Source organism: Lobosporangium transversale (genome assembly GCF_002105155.1).
Source record: "Lobosporangium transversale strain NRRL 3116 chromosome Unknown BCR41scaffold_27, whole genome shotgun sequence".
Classification (NCBI taxonomy): domain Eukaryota; kingdom Fungi; phylum Mortierellomycota; class Mortierellomycetes; order Mortierellales; family Mortierellaceae; genus Lobosporangium; species Lobosporangium transversale.
In genome coordinates, this window is record NW_019029005.1 from 350,695 (window position 1) to 368,989 (window position 18,295).

At 42.7% G+C, this 18,295-nt stretch overlaps 7 protein-coding genes across 7 annotated transcripts; 3 read left to right on the plus strand and 4 right to left on the minus strand.

Annotated features, from left to right (window-relative positions):
• Nucleotides 1-2,162: 2,162 nt before the first annotated feature.
• BCR41DRAFT_356860 (hypothetical protein) lies at nt 2,163-3,736 on the minus strand (the record flags this gene model as incomplete). Its single annotated transcript, XM_022024735.1, has 5 exons — nt 2,163-2,355; nt 2,438-2,555; nt 2,637-3,055; nt 3,168-3,279; nt 3,425-3,736. Coding segments are annotated over 4 exons (714 nt in total), but the record flags the coding sequence as incomplete, so codon positions are not given.
• Nucleotides 3,737-5,224: 1,488 nt separating this feature from the next.
• BCR41DRAFT_356861 (hypothetical protein) lies at nt 5,225-6,921 on the plus strand (the record flags this gene model as incomplete). The annotated part of the gene is made up of 6 exons (XM_022024736.1): nt 5,225-5,431; nt 5,466-5,499; nt 5,596-5,940; nt 6,030-6,323; nt 6,424-6,711; nt 6,743-6,921. Coding segments are annotated over 6 exons (1,260 nt in total), but the record flags the coding sequence as incomplete, so codon positions are not given.
• Nucleotides 6,922-7,238: 317 nt separating this feature from the next.
• On the minus strand, nt 7,239-9,282 carry BCR41DRAFT_356863 (mitochondrial fission ELM1-domain-containing protein). Its single transcript, XM_022024737.1, has 8 exons — nt 9,165-9,282; nt 8,927-9,142; nt 8,773-8,829; nt 8,576-8,665; nt 7,899-8,263; nt 7,751-7,872; nt 7,580-7,628; nt 7,239-7,557 (listed from the first exon to the last, which is right to left on the minus strand). The coding sequence occupies exons 1-8, from the start codon at nt 9,241-9,243 to the stop codon at nt 7,294-7,296; spliced, it is 1,242 nt and encodes a 413-aa protein (XP_021879837.1). The 5' UTR covers nt 9,244-9,282; the 3' UTR covers nt 7,239-7,293.
• An 89-nt stretch (nt 9,283-9,371) lies between these two features.
• On the plus strand, nt 9,372-10,279 carry BCR41DRAFT_356865 (hypothetical protein). The gene is made up of 2 exons (XM_022024738.1): nt 9,372-9,472; nt 9,584-10,279. The coding sequence occupies exons 1-2, from the start codon at nt 9,419-9,421 to the stop codon at nt 10,262-10,264; spliced, it is 735 nt and encodes a 244-aa protein (XP_021879838.1). The 5' UTR covers nt 9,372-9,418; the 3' UTR covers nt 10,265-10,279.
• A 132-nt stretch (nt 10,280-10,411) lies between these two features.
• BCR41DRAFT_356868 (NMD3 family-domain-containing protein) lies at nt 10,412-12,534 on the plus strand. The gene is made up of 3 exons (XM_022024739.1): nt 10,412-10,554; nt 10,707-11,991; nt 12,086-12,534. The coding sequence occupies exons 2-3, from the start codon at nt 10,707-10,709 to the stop codon at nt 12,250-12,252; spliced, it is 1,452 nt and encodes a 483-aa protein (XP_021879839.1). The 5' UTR covers nt 10,412-10,554; the 3' UTR covers nt 12,253-12,534.
• An 870-nt stretch (nt 12,535-13,404) lies between these two features.
• On the minus strand, nt 13,405-16,506 carry BCR41DRAFT_356869 (translation elongation factor G). The gene is made up of 7 exons (XM_022024740.1): nt 16,091-16,506; nt 15,760-16,006; nt 15,498-15,663; nt 15,211-15,366; nt 14,952-15,102; nt 14,368-14,853; nt 13,405-14,335 (listed from the first exon to the last, which is right to left on the minus strand). The coding sequence occupies exons 1-7, from the start codon at nt 16,343-16,345 to the stop codon at nt 13,481-13,483; spliced, it is 2,316 nt and encodes a 771-aa protein (XP_021879840.1). The 5' UTR covers nt 16,346-16,506; the 3' UTR covers nt 13,405-13,480.
• Nucleotides 16,507-16,630: 124 nt separating this feature from the next.
• Nucleotides 16,631-18,253, minus strand: BCR41DRAFT_356870 (ClpP/crotonase-like domain-containing protein). The gene is made up of 5 exons (XM_022024741.1): nt 18,105-18,253; nt 17,722-17,928; nt 17,495-17,622; nt 17,247-17,280; nt 16,631-17,119 (listed from the first exon to the last, which is right to left on the minus strand). The coding sequence occupies exons 1-5, from the start codon at nt 18,190-18,192 to the stop codon at nt 16,692-16,694; spliced, it is 885 nt and encodes a 294-aa protein (XP_021879841.1). The 5' UTR covers nt 18,193-18,253; the 3' UTR covers nt 16,631-16,691.
• Between the last annotated feature and the right edge of the window lie 42 nt (nt 18,254-18,295).

Below are 18,295 nucleotides of genomic sequence, written 5' to 3' on the forward strand. Positions count from 1 at the left end.
GCGGGTCTTTATAAATAATCACTTTGGGCTGCATCCCTTACTCCAAAGTCGAACTCGTGAGTCCGCGTGACTGTTCTCGGCAAATTTTCGACTTTTATTCATTCTTATATTTATTGAATTGATAACAAAAATAATTTCCATTTGTGAGCATGGTGCTACTTCGTGATGGCTCTTGCGTCTATTCAAATTTGCTAGACTTACTTACTTGTGCCCCGTGTTCTACTTGTCGTATATCGGTTGCCTATTGCCTCAGACTTGAAATCAGTCCCTACGATGCAACACGACAGAAAAAAAAGGTATTTGGAATGACAAGATGTCAGATTTATTTCATTGAAGCAGGTATTCAACTATACTGTATACTGCAGGAATAGTTTGTCTGTTAGGTTAAAAGTCAAAGTCCCATGGGGCTTTAATATAACTCAGTGCGGCGTTAGTGGGTCGCCTCATCAGCAAAATACAAACTACAATAACATGAATTGTTTTAAAACCTACTCGACTTATCAAAGTCGATATGGGTTATCGCAGCCCTATTCACAAGGTTGTGTCGCCTTCATTTCTTCGATCCTCCTTTTTCCTTTCAAGCTATGATTCCCTTGCTTCGCTGCAGGAAACTTCTTGACACTAAAAGGACCCCACGCTACGTGAAGGGATTGGAACTGAAAGAGACTTTCTCGTTGACTGTGGAAGGTGTGCTGGATCATTTTGTCGCTCAACTCTAACAACCACGACAAAGCGATAGTGTCCGGTATGTTTTTATCTACAGTGCTGATATCAAGTGGGACTGCAGCTGCGGCTACTTTTTCATTCATACTCGCTTACTTCGATGCTTCTCCGCCCCCGATAAACCTTTCTATTCCTCTAACTGCCGCAGTATTTGGGGAATTTTTCAATGTCTGCTCCGTACACCTCTGGATACACGACCTTTTTTAGGTTAAGGATATTGTTTAAACATCGGTGTAGATGCTGTGGCCTTCGTTATCCACTTCTGACTAATACCAGAGTTGGATGGCTCTTGCAAGTCGTTGGTTCTGTGCCTTGAGAGACGATGCTATTTGCCTGAGCCCTATCTTGTCTCGTCTCGATATTCTCTGATTTGTTGAAAAAATTAACTAGCCTATCTCGTGATAAAATGGCTTTTATTTCCCCCAAACGATAATAATTCATGGAAGCTGATAAGCCCTCTCTAATTGTATTCGCCGCTATTGAAGAACTTTGAAGACTTTTGTCATTATAAGTTATGATGTTGATAACTAATGGATATAGAGCGGGATGAGTCGATAAATGGAGCCAATATCTTGGAATAAACCAAACGAGCTCCAAGCCCAGTAGGCTTTACCATCCTCATTAGAGCCACCAAGGCTGACGCCCTCCATTTAAATGTATATACAGCCGATTCTCCCCTCATAGTTCAGAACAAATAACTTTCTTACATGGGCCTAGCATGTACTTTATATAAGAAATTCGGTCCCATCGCGTTTCTTATCGAGAGAATCGACTTTAATTCTGATACCAAAACTAGCTTTTTTTGCTACTTGGACATATAAGCTGCAGCGTAAGGATGGAGCAATAGCATATTGAGGCATCAAACCTGCACAGTAGACATGGGCTACAATCAGGTTGATAAAATCATGCGTTATTGCTTACCATCATTGATTCAAATAGAATTCATGTGCTTCTGCTATTTCAATCCTTGATCCTCTACCACATGTGCCTACGCTCTACCCTGCATACTCTTTTATAGGAGAGAGATTGTACAGTTTGATGAATAAGGCTCCGGCGTTTGCGAATCTTAGACACATATTATGGTGATTAGAAAGAGCGAAATCTCTTTTGGAAAGACCAACACCACTGTGTAAAAAAATCAGTAGTGAGCGATCGACCAACAAACAAGAGGTGTTGCAAACATTCTTTCCTAGGAATGCTATTACAGGAAGACAACGCCATGGCTATTTGAGTAAATTGGAGAGAGAGGGGCGGAAGAGGAGAGGTTTTAATCAAGCATGTAAATTATACTTTTCTGAACATTTATATTTATTTTAATTCTTTTTTTTGCTTTCCAGCCTTGACGGGTTGAGTACTAGAACCCAGTCGCTTATTCCCGACATTTTTACGAGTGCCGCTTTGTTCCTTTCGCATCATGGTATTATCGATCCTAACTAATCCTCCAGCCGAGCCCGATGCCAGCCATGTTGCTGAATGTAAGCACCGTGACCATTGTACCTGAACCGTATATAAATATAAAAAAAATTAGAGTAGATTTTCTAGATGAAACCTTAAGACGCCATCAAAATCAAAAACGAAACAGTGTGAAGAGACTAAATACCCTCTGAATAGCAATGTTGGCTCCATAGAAGCCTAACAGTCCATCTGACTTGCTGATAAACTCCTTTCTTCATCTTCTTTGAAAAAAAGCTTCGCTCTCGTTCTACTTGCGGACTCTCTTGTATTTGATGGGCTTCATCGTCTATGCTATCACAGTTGTTTTGGATAGCTGTATTGGATTCATCACCGACGTCAGCTTCTTGAAGCTGATATACGCAATTCTGGACCATTCCCTGTTTTAAAAAAGGATTTTGATTAGCCGAAATAAGGAAGCAAGTTATTCATTAGCTAATGAGATGGGTAAGGTTCATTACAAATCCACGGCGCGCCTTGAAAGCAGGATTTGAGATCTTGACGCGGCCATCAGAGACCGCTACCGCTAAATAGGGTTGGTAGTCGGAATAAGAAAAATCCCAAATTGTGCCCTTGACATTAAATAATCGAAGTCCTCGAGACTCAACATAGAGTTGATCCATTTTGGCTCCAAAATCAATGTCGACATAAACTGTGCCCTCAGCCCAGGGCACACATATAGATGACATGGGAGCCCCAAGGATAGTCTTGATATCAATCCGTGCATATGGGTCGCGAAGGTCGGTGTAGCGTACATGGCCATCATAGCCAGATGTTACAATGATCCAAGGTACAACTGCAGGATCACTAGACCTGAGCCAGTCAACACAACGTACACAGACATCATGCACTTGAAGTAGGTATATTGGATCAAGATACTCTGTAGCGAAGGGTTTTAAAATAATTTTTGAGTCTACTTATTCCAAACTGATTTAAAAAAAAAAAAAAAAAAAAAAAAAAAACCAGCAAAGGTCTATATACTTCTTTCTTACCAGAATCTTTGCTAGCAAGATCTTCGATTGATTGAACAAGCATAGATTTCATATCCCAGATTGCGACAGTTCCGTTAGTTGCACTTGCAGCTAGTCGTTCCGATGCCCCCAGCTGATAGACATGAAGTTGACATCGCCTAATCGTATCGTCACGTAAGGCTTGAAGTACTCAACTAGATTTTATGTAAGATGGGATCAAGTTAGAGTGAATGCTGGTCTAGTGTTAGATGCGTAAATTAGTCCAAAAAGGAACATACTATATAAAGTCTCCGGCAGCGAGCCATTTGCCGTTGCGACCTTAAGGTGATGGCGTAGGCTTTCGGGTCTGGTACGCTAAAGATCCGAATAGAACCGTCGCTGAATGTAGCGGCTAAAATACCTAATCTTGTCAAATGCCCTGATGCGGATTCCTATACAACATATTTTAGAAGATATTAGATGAATGAATTGCAAAGTTATTATAGTCTTGAAGAGAGCAAGATGCTCTCTTTAGGTCATGTTCATACCGCCTGCATGAAACCTCCTGAAGGACACCATTTTAAATCAAGGACAGCACCATACGAGTGTAAAATGCACAGAGCCAGATACGGAGAGGCTCTCCTTGAAGTGCACCATCATCATCGGTATTGCAGTTCATACTCCAGAGCTGAATCAAGTTCGGATGTGCGTCCTGTTTCCCCAAAGGATACAACTGATCGCGCGCTATACAGTTTTCAGCAGTATCTGGAAAGCCACCAATGGCTACATAGCTTTTGTTTTCGTTTGCTTCTTCGCCGCCATAACTAGGAACGGACACCAGTCGAGAGCCCAAAGAGAAACCAGTATTTAGAAGATAGTAATCTTTGTTTCCAGTACCTAATCAAAGAGATACAACATAATCTTAAGATTATCATTGTTTCCAGCGCATGAGTTTCGGATTTGTAGCTAATTATAACCAACAGACTTGAGCTGCCTTCACATAGTGAGCCGCCATAGTGTTCATATCGAATTGCGTTTCACGCGCGGTTACTTTTGTTGTGGCTAGGAGAGGTAGGTACTCGTCCAGATCAGTTGGCTCTCTATTAATGACATAGAATAGTTTGTCAACTTGGGGATCAAAAGCATTATGTACAGCCACGATAGCGAAAATTTAGTTGTAATGCTAACCTAAGCACACGGAAGTCCTTTATACTTGGACCAATGTTAGGATATACGGTCTGTTTCAAAAACTCCTCCTTCATGCAAACTTGAGCCACATCTTCACAGGTTGGTGCCTCAAATGAAGAATCTCCAATGTTGTGGGCAATGGTTCAAATTAAGCAACTGTCCTCTCTTGGGTTTTGGCACATTCTTGCTGCTCTCTCGAGGTTTACGCTGTGTAGTCGTTATCGGTGCGAATCGGTGTTGAGGTTTAGCAGGAGTAATGCTCAAAGCACGTCCACTACCATCGTTGCTACGCACAGCACTCAACGTAGGCGAAGACTCATTTTGTTCCGTTAGAAGCTCGTTCATTTGATCTAATGAGACTGTGAAGCTCTGCATGGCCTTGCGCCGTCGCGGCTTTCTAGTTGAATTTGAAGTCATATCTTCGTCTTCTGCCTCAGAAACCCTCGCGCCAGTATCATCATTATATCCATCACTCTCTTTATCATCATCATCACCCTTGTAGTCAGATCCATTGTCAGAGCTATCGCTGTGCTTTGCTTTGCGGCGTCTACTTTTCCGTACCTCTTCCACTGGCCCCTCATCCACCACTTAAAATAAGACGTAATCTCTTCTTAGCGGAACGAGCTGGACGCGAGACATATTGCACTAGAAATGTACCGATTTTATGTGAGAAGTTCAATATTTAGCCTTTACTACCGGTCCTTACAGCGCCATGCACGGTCTCATGTATCCAGTTCCTGATCGTCTGTTTGTGAAATGGAGGATGTGCACACAACACATGAACTATCGTGACGGTTGTTTGGGCCTTTCTTTCTATTTCTTTTTTTTTTTTTTTTTTTTTTTTCTTATTTGGTCATTCCTTCTGTCCTAGTCGAACTGACCTAGAAACCATGGGAAAGCTGTGAAAAGATCGCAAGCGACGACGTTTGCTCGCCGAGGTAACAGGTGTAGGAGCTCGTCAATTCGGAAAGAATCAAGAGAATCTCATCGGCAATGATGAGAATACTTCACAAAACCTCACAAAGTCTTTTGGAGGTGTTGTCTCTGAAGAGGACATGGTTACCACCCTCCGTACTTTGCTGACATTGGAGCAGCATACTGATGTGTTCCGATCAAAAGTCATGCAAATCCCTTCGAGCAGTTATTCACCAGCTCCAACAGACAGCCACTGCAGCGTCTGGCATGGGTAAGAATCACTTCCTACTAATAAGGCTATTTTAACTTGGAAAGCTGTAGCATGAGGCTCATGACCATTCTTAACATCATATTAGGACAAACCCAGTCGGCCGTATCTCTGATGCTTTGGTGGACGGCCGATGGAATGATGCTATGTCGGCGCTGGAGGAGATGAGGTCCCGAGGCCAGGTGCCCAAGTTAGGGGCTCTGCAACGGTGGGTGCGCGACTGTGATGCAGCATCTGCAAAGAGTGGTGCATTCGGAGACCCTGTTGTGTTGAGACTCCTAGACTCAATACTTAGAACAGTGGATCCTTCTATGATCCCCAAAAAAGTCAGTGTAGATGGTCAAGAGGAGTCCCCTGTGAGAATGCATCCAATGTGGCACGCATTCCCAAGAGTGGATGACAATGTCCAGAAATATGAAGCTGCCTTGGCAAAGACCTTGTTTTGTAAGCATTGTTTCAGTGTGGCGCTTATAAGTGCTTAGTATAACCTGGTGGTTTTCATTGAACTAATTGGCCTCACCCACATCTCTCAGCGGAGGAAGAGGCAGAACACTACAGGGCCTCGTTTAGAATTGTTTCCCATCAAAAAGGACCACTCCGCCGGACTCCGAACCTACATGATTTCACACTTTATCTTTCTAAGCCCGATACCGTCCGTTTGTGCTACCGAGACAATCCTGCAGTACAACCTCCTGTCGAACGCATCGACATGCCGCATGTGCCGGGTGCATTCTTACTAAAAGATGTACTCACTCGTAAAGAATGCCACCAGATGATCTCAGCTGCAGAATCCGTAGGATTTACTCCCGATGTCCCCATTGTCGGAAGTGCAGCAGAATCTATCTCAGTGCTAGCGCACAACTTTTTCTGGATGGCTGATGACCAGTTGTTAGAGCATATTTATGCGCTGCAAGGCTCATTTTCCAGAGACCAGTGGTGATGGACGAGGAGCTGTTGGCATCAATTCGAGATGGAGGGTTTATCGGTACGTTCCTGGAGCTATCTATCGCATTCATGTAGATGGGCAATGGCCAGGTAGTGGCCTAGATCCAGTGACAGGAAAGTACTTGTATGATGCATATGGGAGTAAGAGGTTGTCTCGGCTTACGTTCTTGGTTTATTTGAATGATGAGTTTGAGGGTGGCGGAACTACTTTTTTTACTCCTTCCGCTGATGTTGGCTTCATGGATGCAAGGGCAGTCTCACCGAGAGCAGGTAGCGTACTCTGTTTTCCCACACGGTGAAGCAGCAGGTAGCCTGCTCCATGAAGGATCTCCAGTACTCAAAGGAGCCAAATATATCATTCGAGCCGACGTCCTTTATGAAATCCCAGAGTGATTATAGCATAAGATATATTTATTGTTTTATGGATAAAAGAATGTGATACCATCAGGTGTAAGTGTAGCCTTGCAGCCCTTTCTGAAACAAATTCTGTAAAAATCTCGAAAAAAAGGATGCAACCAGCCAATGCCACTGTATTCAAGAAACCCTTTTGACCACTGTGTCAATCCTCACTTTCTAGCCCATCTGCATCTTCGAAGTTGAATATATCTATATTCTGTGCTTATTATGACATTGTTATGGCAGATAGCCGTTATTGTTCACTTTGGGTCGTTGCTACGTATCAGATGTAGACCAGAATACATGATAGCCAAGTACTATACTCATATAAATGACAGGCTAGGCTAGAATCGGCCAAGCATAAATGTGTGCACTTTTTTTTTTTTTTTTTTTTTTTTTTTGTTTGTTTGAACCCTGAGGAAGCTTAAAATCAAGGCACTAAAATGAAGGCCTTGATCAGCAGGTGCTATTGGCTATCTCTTCAGGGATTCTTCTACCCGATATGCGACAATCCCTTATAATCTTGAGGCGCTGCGCAAGACGCTTGACCTCTTCTGTTCCCTGATCTGCTAGTAGCTTGTGGTTCCATGGTGGATGATCACCTGGATAACTCAAGGGGTCCGCAGTATCGTTAGTCGTTATATTAGAAACAATATTGGGTTCGTTGCCACTCAAGACTGGAACACGACGCAGGCCGGAACGTGCGGGTCGCATTGTGATCTGCCAAGTACCGATGAAAAACCTTTAGCTTCCCACGAGCGAGCTCACCGCCAAGGATGTACACTGGTTTACTAGAGTAAAGGTTGGGGGCAATTAGAATCAGAAAGAGTATAACGAGACAGGCTAATAATTCACAACTTTCTAAAGTAATGAAAAAAAATAAAATAAAATAAAATAAAATAGAAGGACTTACCCAGTGGCCAGAGCTTCGTTGGTCATTGCAACCGAATCTGCTGTGACCACAATTTTGTCCGCTAATGCCAGCATAGCCTCGTATGGATTATGATCATTGATGAATCCTATAGTATCTTGGACCTTACATCAGCGACCGGATCATAAACGTAAAGCCTGTTCTCATCCTGAATATGACTTTCGAGCTTTTTGACTGCGACTTTGGTATTATCGGCAGTCCTTTGCGAAAACGAAAGTAAGACTCTGGAGCCTTGAACATCCAATAAGCGGGATAGCCGACTGATTAGTCTTTCAGTATTGTGCGAGCAATCTTCGTTCGGACCACCAATCAGTATGGTAACAATGGGCTGTCGAGTTAGCCCGTTTCTATTTCCCTGATTGAAAAAGGATTTTGGAATAAGTTCTAGTTCAAAAGCCTTGCGTTTAGCAACATCAAGTGATCTTTGAGTGATGGTATTAAGCGTTGAATTGATACGGAAGTAATTTTTTTGATCTTTCATCAGCCCCAGACCCGCTATAGGCGTCAGAAAAAAAGGAAGAGGGTTATCAGCATTGACCAAATACGTATTTGAAGCATCATTCAAACCACCCACAATTATTTTACCAAGCTGGACTAGATTTCGTGCCGTTGAAGGAACACTTGATCGAAATGCACAAATGGTAAAGCAGGAAAATGAATATGGGCTATGAGAGAGCAAAGGGAAGAGACGTATGCCATGATTGGTCAATGCCTCAGAGGCGAATTAAATTATTTTGGATGGACAGTTTAAAAGCAGTGGTACCTGAAAATGATGCCTTTCCACTCATCCTTGATACATGCACAGACCAGGAAAAGCTTTGGCCCCCGAACCAATCACAAAACTAGGATATGGTGCAGCCAATGCATCACCTTCCATGAACCATGGTAGTTTGTCCGCTAATCACAGTTTTAGCAACAATGTATCGCCGATTTTAATTAACAGGAGAGTCAAGGTTACCATACGTCACAGGTCAAGCGAGAAACCTACTCGATTTCCTATTGACAACATGATGATAGTCCCATTAAAAGTTTTTTGAAAGGCGTTGGAATCCATTGTAAACCTAAAGATTGAAGTTACGGAATAGGGCTTGTTATTCTATATATCAACCTCCTGTAGAGCAAGCGTTTGGTTTATTACCTTGGGCGCCATTTAAACACGCTTGATAGCCCAAGGAAGCCCAAGTGCTTCGGCGAGAGCAATAGACTCCTTGTCAGCACTGACAGATCCCTCTGATATAATCCAAGTGACGGGTGTAGTAGGTTGATATACAGCCCGGGGGGCAAAGCGTGTTCTTCGATAGGCTTTTTCGTGCATAGCTTTTGTAGCATATAGATTCCGATGGCACCATATTAACCGGCGACTTTTGGAGCATACTGTTCAGAGTCATGGTCGTACGATTCAGCTGATTAGCAGACAGAAGTACATGACGGGTTGTAAATCCTGCGACAGTTCGCAAGGGATCCATGATGTGCATTCAATACTGTCCAATTCTGATCGATGCCAAAAGCAGGATGCATGGCCAAAAAACAAGTACAAAGTACTAAATTTTCTCACGATTTGAATTGGCTCTTTTTTTTTTTTTTTTTTTTGCTTCCTCAGCATTCCATCCTTTCCCATTATTAATTCTTCACCTCGCTTCCATCATCATTATGGCGCCTATTACCCCCCACAGCAAGGTCAAGGTCGTATTGACCGGCTTTGAGGTAATAGGCACATAGACATGGGTCATTTGCATATTTTTGTACCTGATATTGAATAAACTTTCACTTCTTGACATTCTTCTATTTATACATCTACTCCCTTTTCTTTTGTAGCCTTTTGGCAAACATTTGACAAACCCTTCATGGCTGTCCGTCCAACCTCTCAATTGTAATACTTTACAACTGCCCCCTCACTCCGAGCAGGATCCCAAGCATCATAAAGCTACAGAAGCATATATCGTGTGCCAGGAGTTGCCAGTCGAATACCGTAAGGTTCCTGATCTCGTGCCGGCCTTACATGCTCAGCACAGCAGAAACAAGCAAGCGGAGGAAGAATCTGAGGATTTTATAAAGACTTACTATATTCATGTTGGCGTTGGTCGCGATGGACATACTGCGATTGAAACACAGGCCCATCGAGTCGGTTACTCCCATCCAGATAATTCGCAGTGGAATCCGGAATCAAAAGATATTCCTCCTGTTTCTAGAGATGCTTGGTCTAATGATCCTGAGCGCCTGACTACAACTATCGACACTGAAGCGTTGGCTGAATACTTAAAGACCGAGAAAGGCTGGATTTGTGAAAAAAGCATGGATGCTGGGTTATATCTTTGTGAATATACATTTTACTTGAGCATGGCTGAGAGACACAGAAGAATTCAAGCAGGAGAGGAGGGTGAGGACGAGCGAGCTTGTTTATTCGTGCATCTTCCTTCGGTTGGTAACCCATACTCACTAGAGGAACTTCAACAGTTCGTCAAGGACATGGTTATTGCAGTTGTCACTCAATATTAGAAGTACTGTCCTGGCATTGAAACTTTTTTACTGCGCAAAAACTTGTGCTGATTAAAAAATCTTATTTTCATAGAAACGCAGTCTCAAAATGTAAACATTTTTTTTTTTTTTTTTTTTTTTTTTTCCTTTCTAAAGGAAGCAATTTGTCATCGACAGGCCGCAGCATTGGTTTTCTTCCATTGTTCCCTCACTGCCCTCACATCTTTACATTCAACTTATTTCTTTCCTCGCTTTCTTTTCCTTCAGTACATAACAATGGAGTATCGACCAGAGCTCACTCAACAACAAATGTAAGGAACAGTATATAACCCCATCGACTTTACTTGTTACTTGTACTTGTAAAAATTTGTTGTTTTTAAATAAGTATGTTTTTATATCTCTTCATATGATACTCTAGTCTTTGTTGTTCATGTGGAACAACTATTCCCCAAACCCTACGAATATGTGTATCAACTGTATTCGTAATCAAGTTGATATAACTGAAGGGATCCCAAAGCACGCCACCATCTGCTTCTGCCGTAACTGCGAACGTTACCTTCAGCCTCCTATGCATTGGGTTGCTTGCCAGTTGGAGTCGAGAGAACTACTTGCATTGTGCTTAAAGAAGCTCAAGGGTCTAAATAAAGTCCGCCTTGTCGATGCAGGCTTTATCTGGACAGAACCTCATTCAAAACGTATCAAGCTCAAGTTGACTATCCAAAAAGAAGTCTTTACCTCGACTATTCTGCAACAAATTTTTGAAGTCGAGTTTGTCGTCTCGCATCAGCAGTGTGATGACTGTGCCAAGGTCATGGCTCAAAATACATGGAAAGCTATGGTTCAAGTTCGTCAAAAGGTTGATCACAAACGTACTTTCTTATACTTGGAGCAGTTGATTATCAAGCATAGTGCACACAAGGAGACTATTAACATCAAAGAATGCAAAGACGGAATCGATTTTTACTATGGATCTCGTTCACATGCCTTGAAAATGGTCGAATTCCTGGCAGCAGTCACGCCATTGAGGAGTAAATCCTCTGAACAGCTCATTTCTACCGATATTCATTCAGGATCATCAAATTACAAGTTCAGTTACTCGGTTGAGTTGGTTCCTATCTGTAAAGATGACTTGCTTTGTTTACCACCTAAGGTTGCTAAGGCCTTGGGAAACATCAGTCCCTTGGTCATATGTTATAGAGTTGGAAATTCTGTCCATGTCATGGATGTAAACACACTTGCTGTTGCAGAGGTCTCGACCCAAACATACTGGCGTACTCCCTTTCAAGCATTAGCATCGGTGAAACAATTGACTGAGTACTATGTCCTCGATGTTGAGCCTTGTGGGCCTGTCCGTGGCAAGTATGTCTTGGCCGACATCCAGGTAGCTCGTGCAAATGACGTTGGCCGTAACGATACCACTTTCTTTGCGCGCTCTCATCTTGGAGGTGTTCTCAACCCTGGTGACAGTGTTATGGGCTATGATATTGCATCATCCAACTTCAACAACGATGCATTCGATGGACTTCACCGAGGATCTTTGCCAGATGTAATTTTGATCAAGAAGGCTTACCCAGCACATCGAAAGCGCAATCGTGGACGTAACTGGCAATTGCGACAGCTCCAGAAGGAAGAGGAGGAAATGGCTCCTCGCAAACAAGATCAAGAACGCATCGAGCATGATTATGAAATGTTCTTGCGCGATCTTGAAGAAGATCCAGAACTTCGAGCTACTATTAATCTTTATAGAGGTGTGTATCTTTTAGCATCATTTATATTTTGCACCAATGAGCACACATATATTAATTTTATTGTTATTGTTATTACTATTTATCAATTCTATAGCTGACAAGCCGAAACCGGTGCAAGATTCAAATATGGATAATGAGTCGGACTTTGAAGACGAAGATTTCCCTGAGGTTCAGTTAGATGAGCTCTTGGACAACCTCAATTTGGATGATGGCCCTGATGGCGAGTTTTCGGAGGAGGGTGAAGACATGATGATGGATTAAGCATCATCACCGAAGCAGAATACTTGTAGATTATATCCTCCATCCAACTCCTACATTTTTTCATATTTTTGTTTGTAAAACAATGATGTCCATAAACTTTAGCATCCTAGACACTGGTTTCATTCAAACATTAATGGCCCACTTCATATGAACTTTTGGTTATACAAAGTCTATAATTCTACTGCTCAGTAACTCTCCGCTCAAAAGACATGACTTTTCTGGGCTCAAGTTAGTTGATAGCTCCACTATAATCGCAGTCCAGCCTTTTCCTTGGTCATACCCTCATGGATATTTAATAGTCCATTATATTATTAATAAACAATTGGTAGTTTAAGAGCTGAGGCAACGTGTTACTCTGCTTAAGTTTCTACTCTGTGTGAGCTTTTAGCCTAATAACATGCTAGGTAAATCATTAGAAAACGTATGAAGAAAAAGGCAAATATACTACAGAATCCGAAGCCGGCTCTTGATGCAAGTTAGTTTTAGGATAGATCAGCTCCGTTAGGGTTTAGCCTGCTTCACTCGTTATTATTTCGCGGCGTCCTTGGAGTTTTTTTATTTTATTATGAGTCCAGTTTACAGTTAGATATTCTTGGCGGGCCTTCCCAAGAAAGGTAAATGTCTTGTCCCTTGCTCACTGACTTTAGGCCAGTTACTGTGAGGGTATGCGGCGTCCAAGCGCTTGCTGTGTGCTTAATAGGTCGCATGCAGATCTCGTGGCAGTTATTTTGACGTACTCAAAATGTTAAGTAATGTGGATGGATAAATCTAGTGTATGGAATAATGAGAATGGGAGAAGCATATTGACAAAAGCAGTTAAAAAAAAAAAAAAAAAAAAAAAAAAGGCATGAATCGATAGGATAAGAGGATAGATAATTCGAATGAAGACTGACCAGCATGGGGAAGGTTCTTTCATACTTCTTACTTTAATTTCATCGCCACATTCCACGTGTAACTAAATATGGCTCGTGCTCAAATAAAGTTGGCTGGTTTGGAACGGCGTTCGTCAAGATCATCGAGTTATCTAAGTCGTCCAACATACCAAGGCGCCAAGATACTCAAGATACCCAAGATAAGCAAGGAATTTCAACCAAGCAGGACACCCAAGCTAGCGAATTAAAACCGGAAATATTAGATTGTGCAAATCTCTAATACTACTTTATTGATGCAAAAAAAATGTGAAAAGGCCAATTGTCTAAAACTACTTTTATGTCTATTTTTACTTTATTTACTTCTGCTCTTCCTTCTGCTTCTTCTGATATGCCTTGATCAATTCAATCTGGTCCTGAGGTTGTACCCTTTGATGACGAAGGTACTCCATCGAGAACTCACCCTTGCCTTGGGATTGACCACGGATCTCAGAGGCATATCCAAACATGGCATTCAGCGAAACCTCTGCCACACAACTAAAGTAGTCCTCTCCAGACTCTGTATCGACAATAGTTCCTTTGCGCTTGTTGATACCACCAATGACTGTACCTTGGAACTCAATAGGTGCAGTAACATCAACCTTCATGATAGGCTCCATAATCACGGGGTTGGCTTTCATATACGCTTCCTTGAATGCGTTCAATGTTGCAAGCTTGAAAGCCAATTCTGAGGAATCGACAGCGTGAGCGGCTCCATCCTCAAGGATCATGCGAACACCAGTGATGGGGTGTCCAATCAAGAAACCCTTCTGCATGCCCTCACGGAATCCCTTCTCACAAGCAGGAATAAAGTTAGTAGGAATGTTACCTCCCACAACTCTGGATTCAAAGAAGGCATCTTTGCCATCCTCGTCACTCTCTGCAGGTTCAATATATCCTTGGACACGACCATACTGACCAGCTCCTCCAGACTGCTTCTTGTGAGTGTAGTTGAACTTGGCCGAGTTCGTAATAGCCTCACGGAAAGCGACCTGAGGCTTTCCAGTCACACAGTCGACATTGTACTCACGGCGCATACGTTCAACATAAATTTCCAGGTGCAACTCTCCCATACCAGAGATAATAGTCTCTTTGGTCTCAGAATCGACGTGAACCGTGAAGGTAGGATCCTCTTTCTGGAAACGGTTCAGGGCCTTGGAGAAGTTTGGAGTCTCCTTGCCTTAGGCTTAAGCGACAGTGAAATGACAGGGGTAGGGACGAACATCGAGGTCATGGTATATTGGAGAGCGCCATCTGTAAAAGTATCTCCAGAGGAACAGTCAACACCAAACATGGCACAGATCTCTCCGGGTCCAATCTCATCAACATCCTCGAGCTCATCGGCATGCATGCGTACCAGACGAGGGACCTTGACCTTCTTATCGTTCTTAACGTTGGTGATGAACCCTCCGCGACGCAACATACCCTGATAGACACGCATATAAGTCAGCTGACCGAAGCGCCCTTCTTCCAACTTGAAAGCCAAACCAACAAAGGGATCCTTCTCGCCTGATGATAGCGTAACCTTGGCTTCCTCATTCTTGATGTCCAAAGCAATATTCTCAACTTCATTGGGACTGGGAAGATAGGCGCAAACAGCGTCCAAGAGAGGCTGGACGCCCTTGTTCTTGATAGCAGATCCCATCATGACTGGGATGAACTTACGGGCGATAGTGGCGCGACGAATAGCTTCCTAGATAATCATGATTTATATTAAAATTCACATCAGTATCAACCAATTATAGATGTATTTGTTATAATGGGCTTTAGATCTTTTAAACACTCACTTACAGCCAGCTGCTCACTTGTGGGGGTTTCCTCCATGATAAACATATCCGACATGGTCTCATCAACCTCAGCCAAATGCTCGAAGAGTTCAGTACGCTTGGTCTTAGCGAGCTCCAAGAACTCCTGTGGGATCTCGCTCTCAACGACCTGGATTCTGGATGGATAAATATTCAGCAGTTTCGAGTAAGTTTCACAAACAAACTAACAAACAAATAAACAAATGAGACGCACGGACTTTCAATAGTTTAGATAAAGCATTTACCCATCCTGGCCTTCAAAGGTGATAGCCTTCCATTTCAGAAGATCAATAACACCCTTGAAATTATCCTCAGCACCCATCGGGATCTGAAGGGCGGCGGCATGCATCTTCAATTTGGTCCGGAGAGCATCTACAACCTTCCACGGATTTGCACCAGCACTAATAAGATTAGAGATTCAACATAGTCATATGAAATGCGCAATGTAAGTACGTTTTGATGAACATCATTAAAGTACTGTCAACATCGATAATACTTTCGAGAATGCTATTGCTAGGATTGAAGTATTTACCGATCCATCTTATTGATGAAGCAAATCCTAGGGACGTTATAACGCTTCATTTGGCGGTCGACCGTGATTGTTTGAGATTGTACTCCACTGACAGCGCACAAAACAAGCACAGCTCCATCCAAAACACGAAGAGCTCTTTCCACTTCGATGGTGAAATCAACGTGCCCTATATTGAACATGCGATTAACACAAATCAGTCCTTCTCGAGCCTTTTTTCTTGAATCAATTATTCAAAACCGTTTTCATATTTCCTTCTTCTTACCAGGTGTATCGATGATGTTAAAGTTATAGTCCTTCCATGCCGCATAAGTGGCAGCGCTCTGAATAGTGATTCCCTTCTCACGCTCCAAGTCCATTGAATCCATCTTAGCCCCAACATTGTCCTTGCCACGAACTTCATGAATTTGGTTGATACGACCAGTAAAAAAAAGGACACGCTCCGTCAATGTTGTCTTTCCGGAATCAATATGGGCCGAGATACCAATATTGCGCAACCTGTCAATCGATCCCTATGATCAGAGAAGGATTTCCAGGATTAATAATTGAAGAAAAAAAAAAAAAAAAAAAAAAAAAAAAAACGCAGCTAGACTTACAGGCTTCACAGGCTGTGCAGAAGCCGAACTCCAGCGCTTTTGGATCATTCCGACAAGAACCTTTCCAGTACCCTGAGCAGCATGATCCTTCTGAACATGCCAGCGGGGTTGCAAATAGAGCATATCTGGGTTAAAGCAGTTTTTTTTGGTGGCAGTGGCAGTGCTGTTGCTGCCATACATAGCTGTTGAGAATGTACGACGGGCCTGTGCGGTCAGCGCACTGTGTGCGTTGATGAAAGAACGGAAGAAAGTCATAACGAAGAACAATGAATGAGCAACCAAGAAGTAAAGGATCTCTTGAATGTATTCCAGAAGTTGGAACGAAAGAAAACAAAAAAGAGAGAGAGGACTGTCGGAAGAAAAGGAAAGTAGCCCAAAGGAAGGCAGAAGTGCGGAAGGGAGAGGGCGAGTGAGAGTGGAAGAGGAGGAAAGAAGAGAAGACAGTCAGGTACCAACCAATGCACGAGTGACTGCATTTCTTTCGGACAATACTTTTTTGTAAACAAACAGTCGCAAATGGCAAGTGGCAAGTGATCAGTAGTAGTGAACAAGTAGAGGGAACACCCTTTACTTTTATTTACAATTTAACCCCTAAAATCTCTTAGTTGTGGGTGAACTTGGCCTTTCTCTTCTCAGCAAAGGCAGCCATACCCTCCTTCTGATCATTAGAGGCGAAAGTTGAGTGGAACAATCTCCTCTCGAAGGTCAAACCAGCCGCCAAAGGAACCTCAAAAGATTGGTTGATCGCATCCTTGACCATCTGCACAATAGGCTGCGACAGGCTAGCAATTGTTTCGGCGGTCTTAAGAGCTTCATCAATGACTTGATCGGCTGGGAGCACTTTGCTCACCAATCCGGCACGCTCCGCCTCAGCAGCTGTCAAATTGACGGAGCCTGTCAAGCACATCTCCATAGCTTTGGACTTGCCAACAGCCTTGACCAAACGCTGCGTGCCGCCAGCACCAGGGATGGTTCCGAGCTTGATCTCGGGCTGGCCGAAAACGGCCTTGTCACCAGCATAGATGATATCTATAAGTGAAATGCAACAAAAATGGCGAATTCGAGGTGAATAAGGCCACCATTACAAAGCTTATAAATTTGTCTAAAGTACTACTGAGTGTCAAGTGAATGTCGAAACAGCTGTGTAAACACTTACCACACATCATGGCCAACTCACATCCACCGCCAAGCTAAATATTTCAATGTCAGTAATTAAGCAATTCACATTAGTTAAAGAAATGTATAAGAGTCAAGAAAGAGTCTATGAATAACTGATCTGATCTTGATCTGGTTCATTTTTTATCCATGAACCATCCAAACTTGTTGCTCTTACAGTATGTCAGATCATAGCTAACAAAGATTAAAAAAATAAAATAAAAAAGTCTAAAATTGGTTTCCACTTACAGCAAAACCATTAACAGCAGCAATGATTGGCTTGCGAATCTTGGTGATCTGGGTCCAGTGACCAAGGAAATCCTCGCTGTAGTTCTCAATGAATTTTCTATCCTTCATCTCCTTGATGTCAGCGCCAGCTACAATATTAATTCAAACATAAAATATTTTATATTTATGAACTATTTCGACGATGAATTATATGTAAATAAAAGGAGATAAAGATAAAGACACATTACCAGCAAAGGCACGCTCACTTCCAGTAAGGACAATAGCACCAATATCCTTATTATCATCAAACTCCCTTAAGACCTGGTTAAGCTCCACAAAGAGGCCGTTGCAAAGCGCGTTCAGAGCCTTGGGGCGGTGAAGAGTGACGAGGGCGACGCGTCCACGGGTCTCTGTCAAGAGATACTCAAGCTTGGGAGAAGTAGGGGCAACAGCATCTATTTCGTCCGATGTTGAAATGGGAATGAGAGTGGAAATAGAGCAGAGGATTGGGGGAAAAGCGCGCAAGAAAACATTTTATGGCGTGGGAATTAGTTTTTGGGTGTGAAAGAGTATTTTAAAATACAATTGTTCTGTAACAGGTAGACCAGTAATAACTATAAAAGACACTTGCTCAAGGAAGGGCTGTAAACAGAGAAGGCACGAGTGAGAGGCTTCGCAGCAGAAGCGCGAGCAAGAGGTTGACGAAGGGCAGCAAACATGGCGATAGATGGAAGAGGAGTTGGAGTGGAGTGAGTTGAAGTCGAGAAAGAAAAAAAAAGAAAAATCGGGAGTGAATTTGAGTGGTGCTACAGCAATCACGGA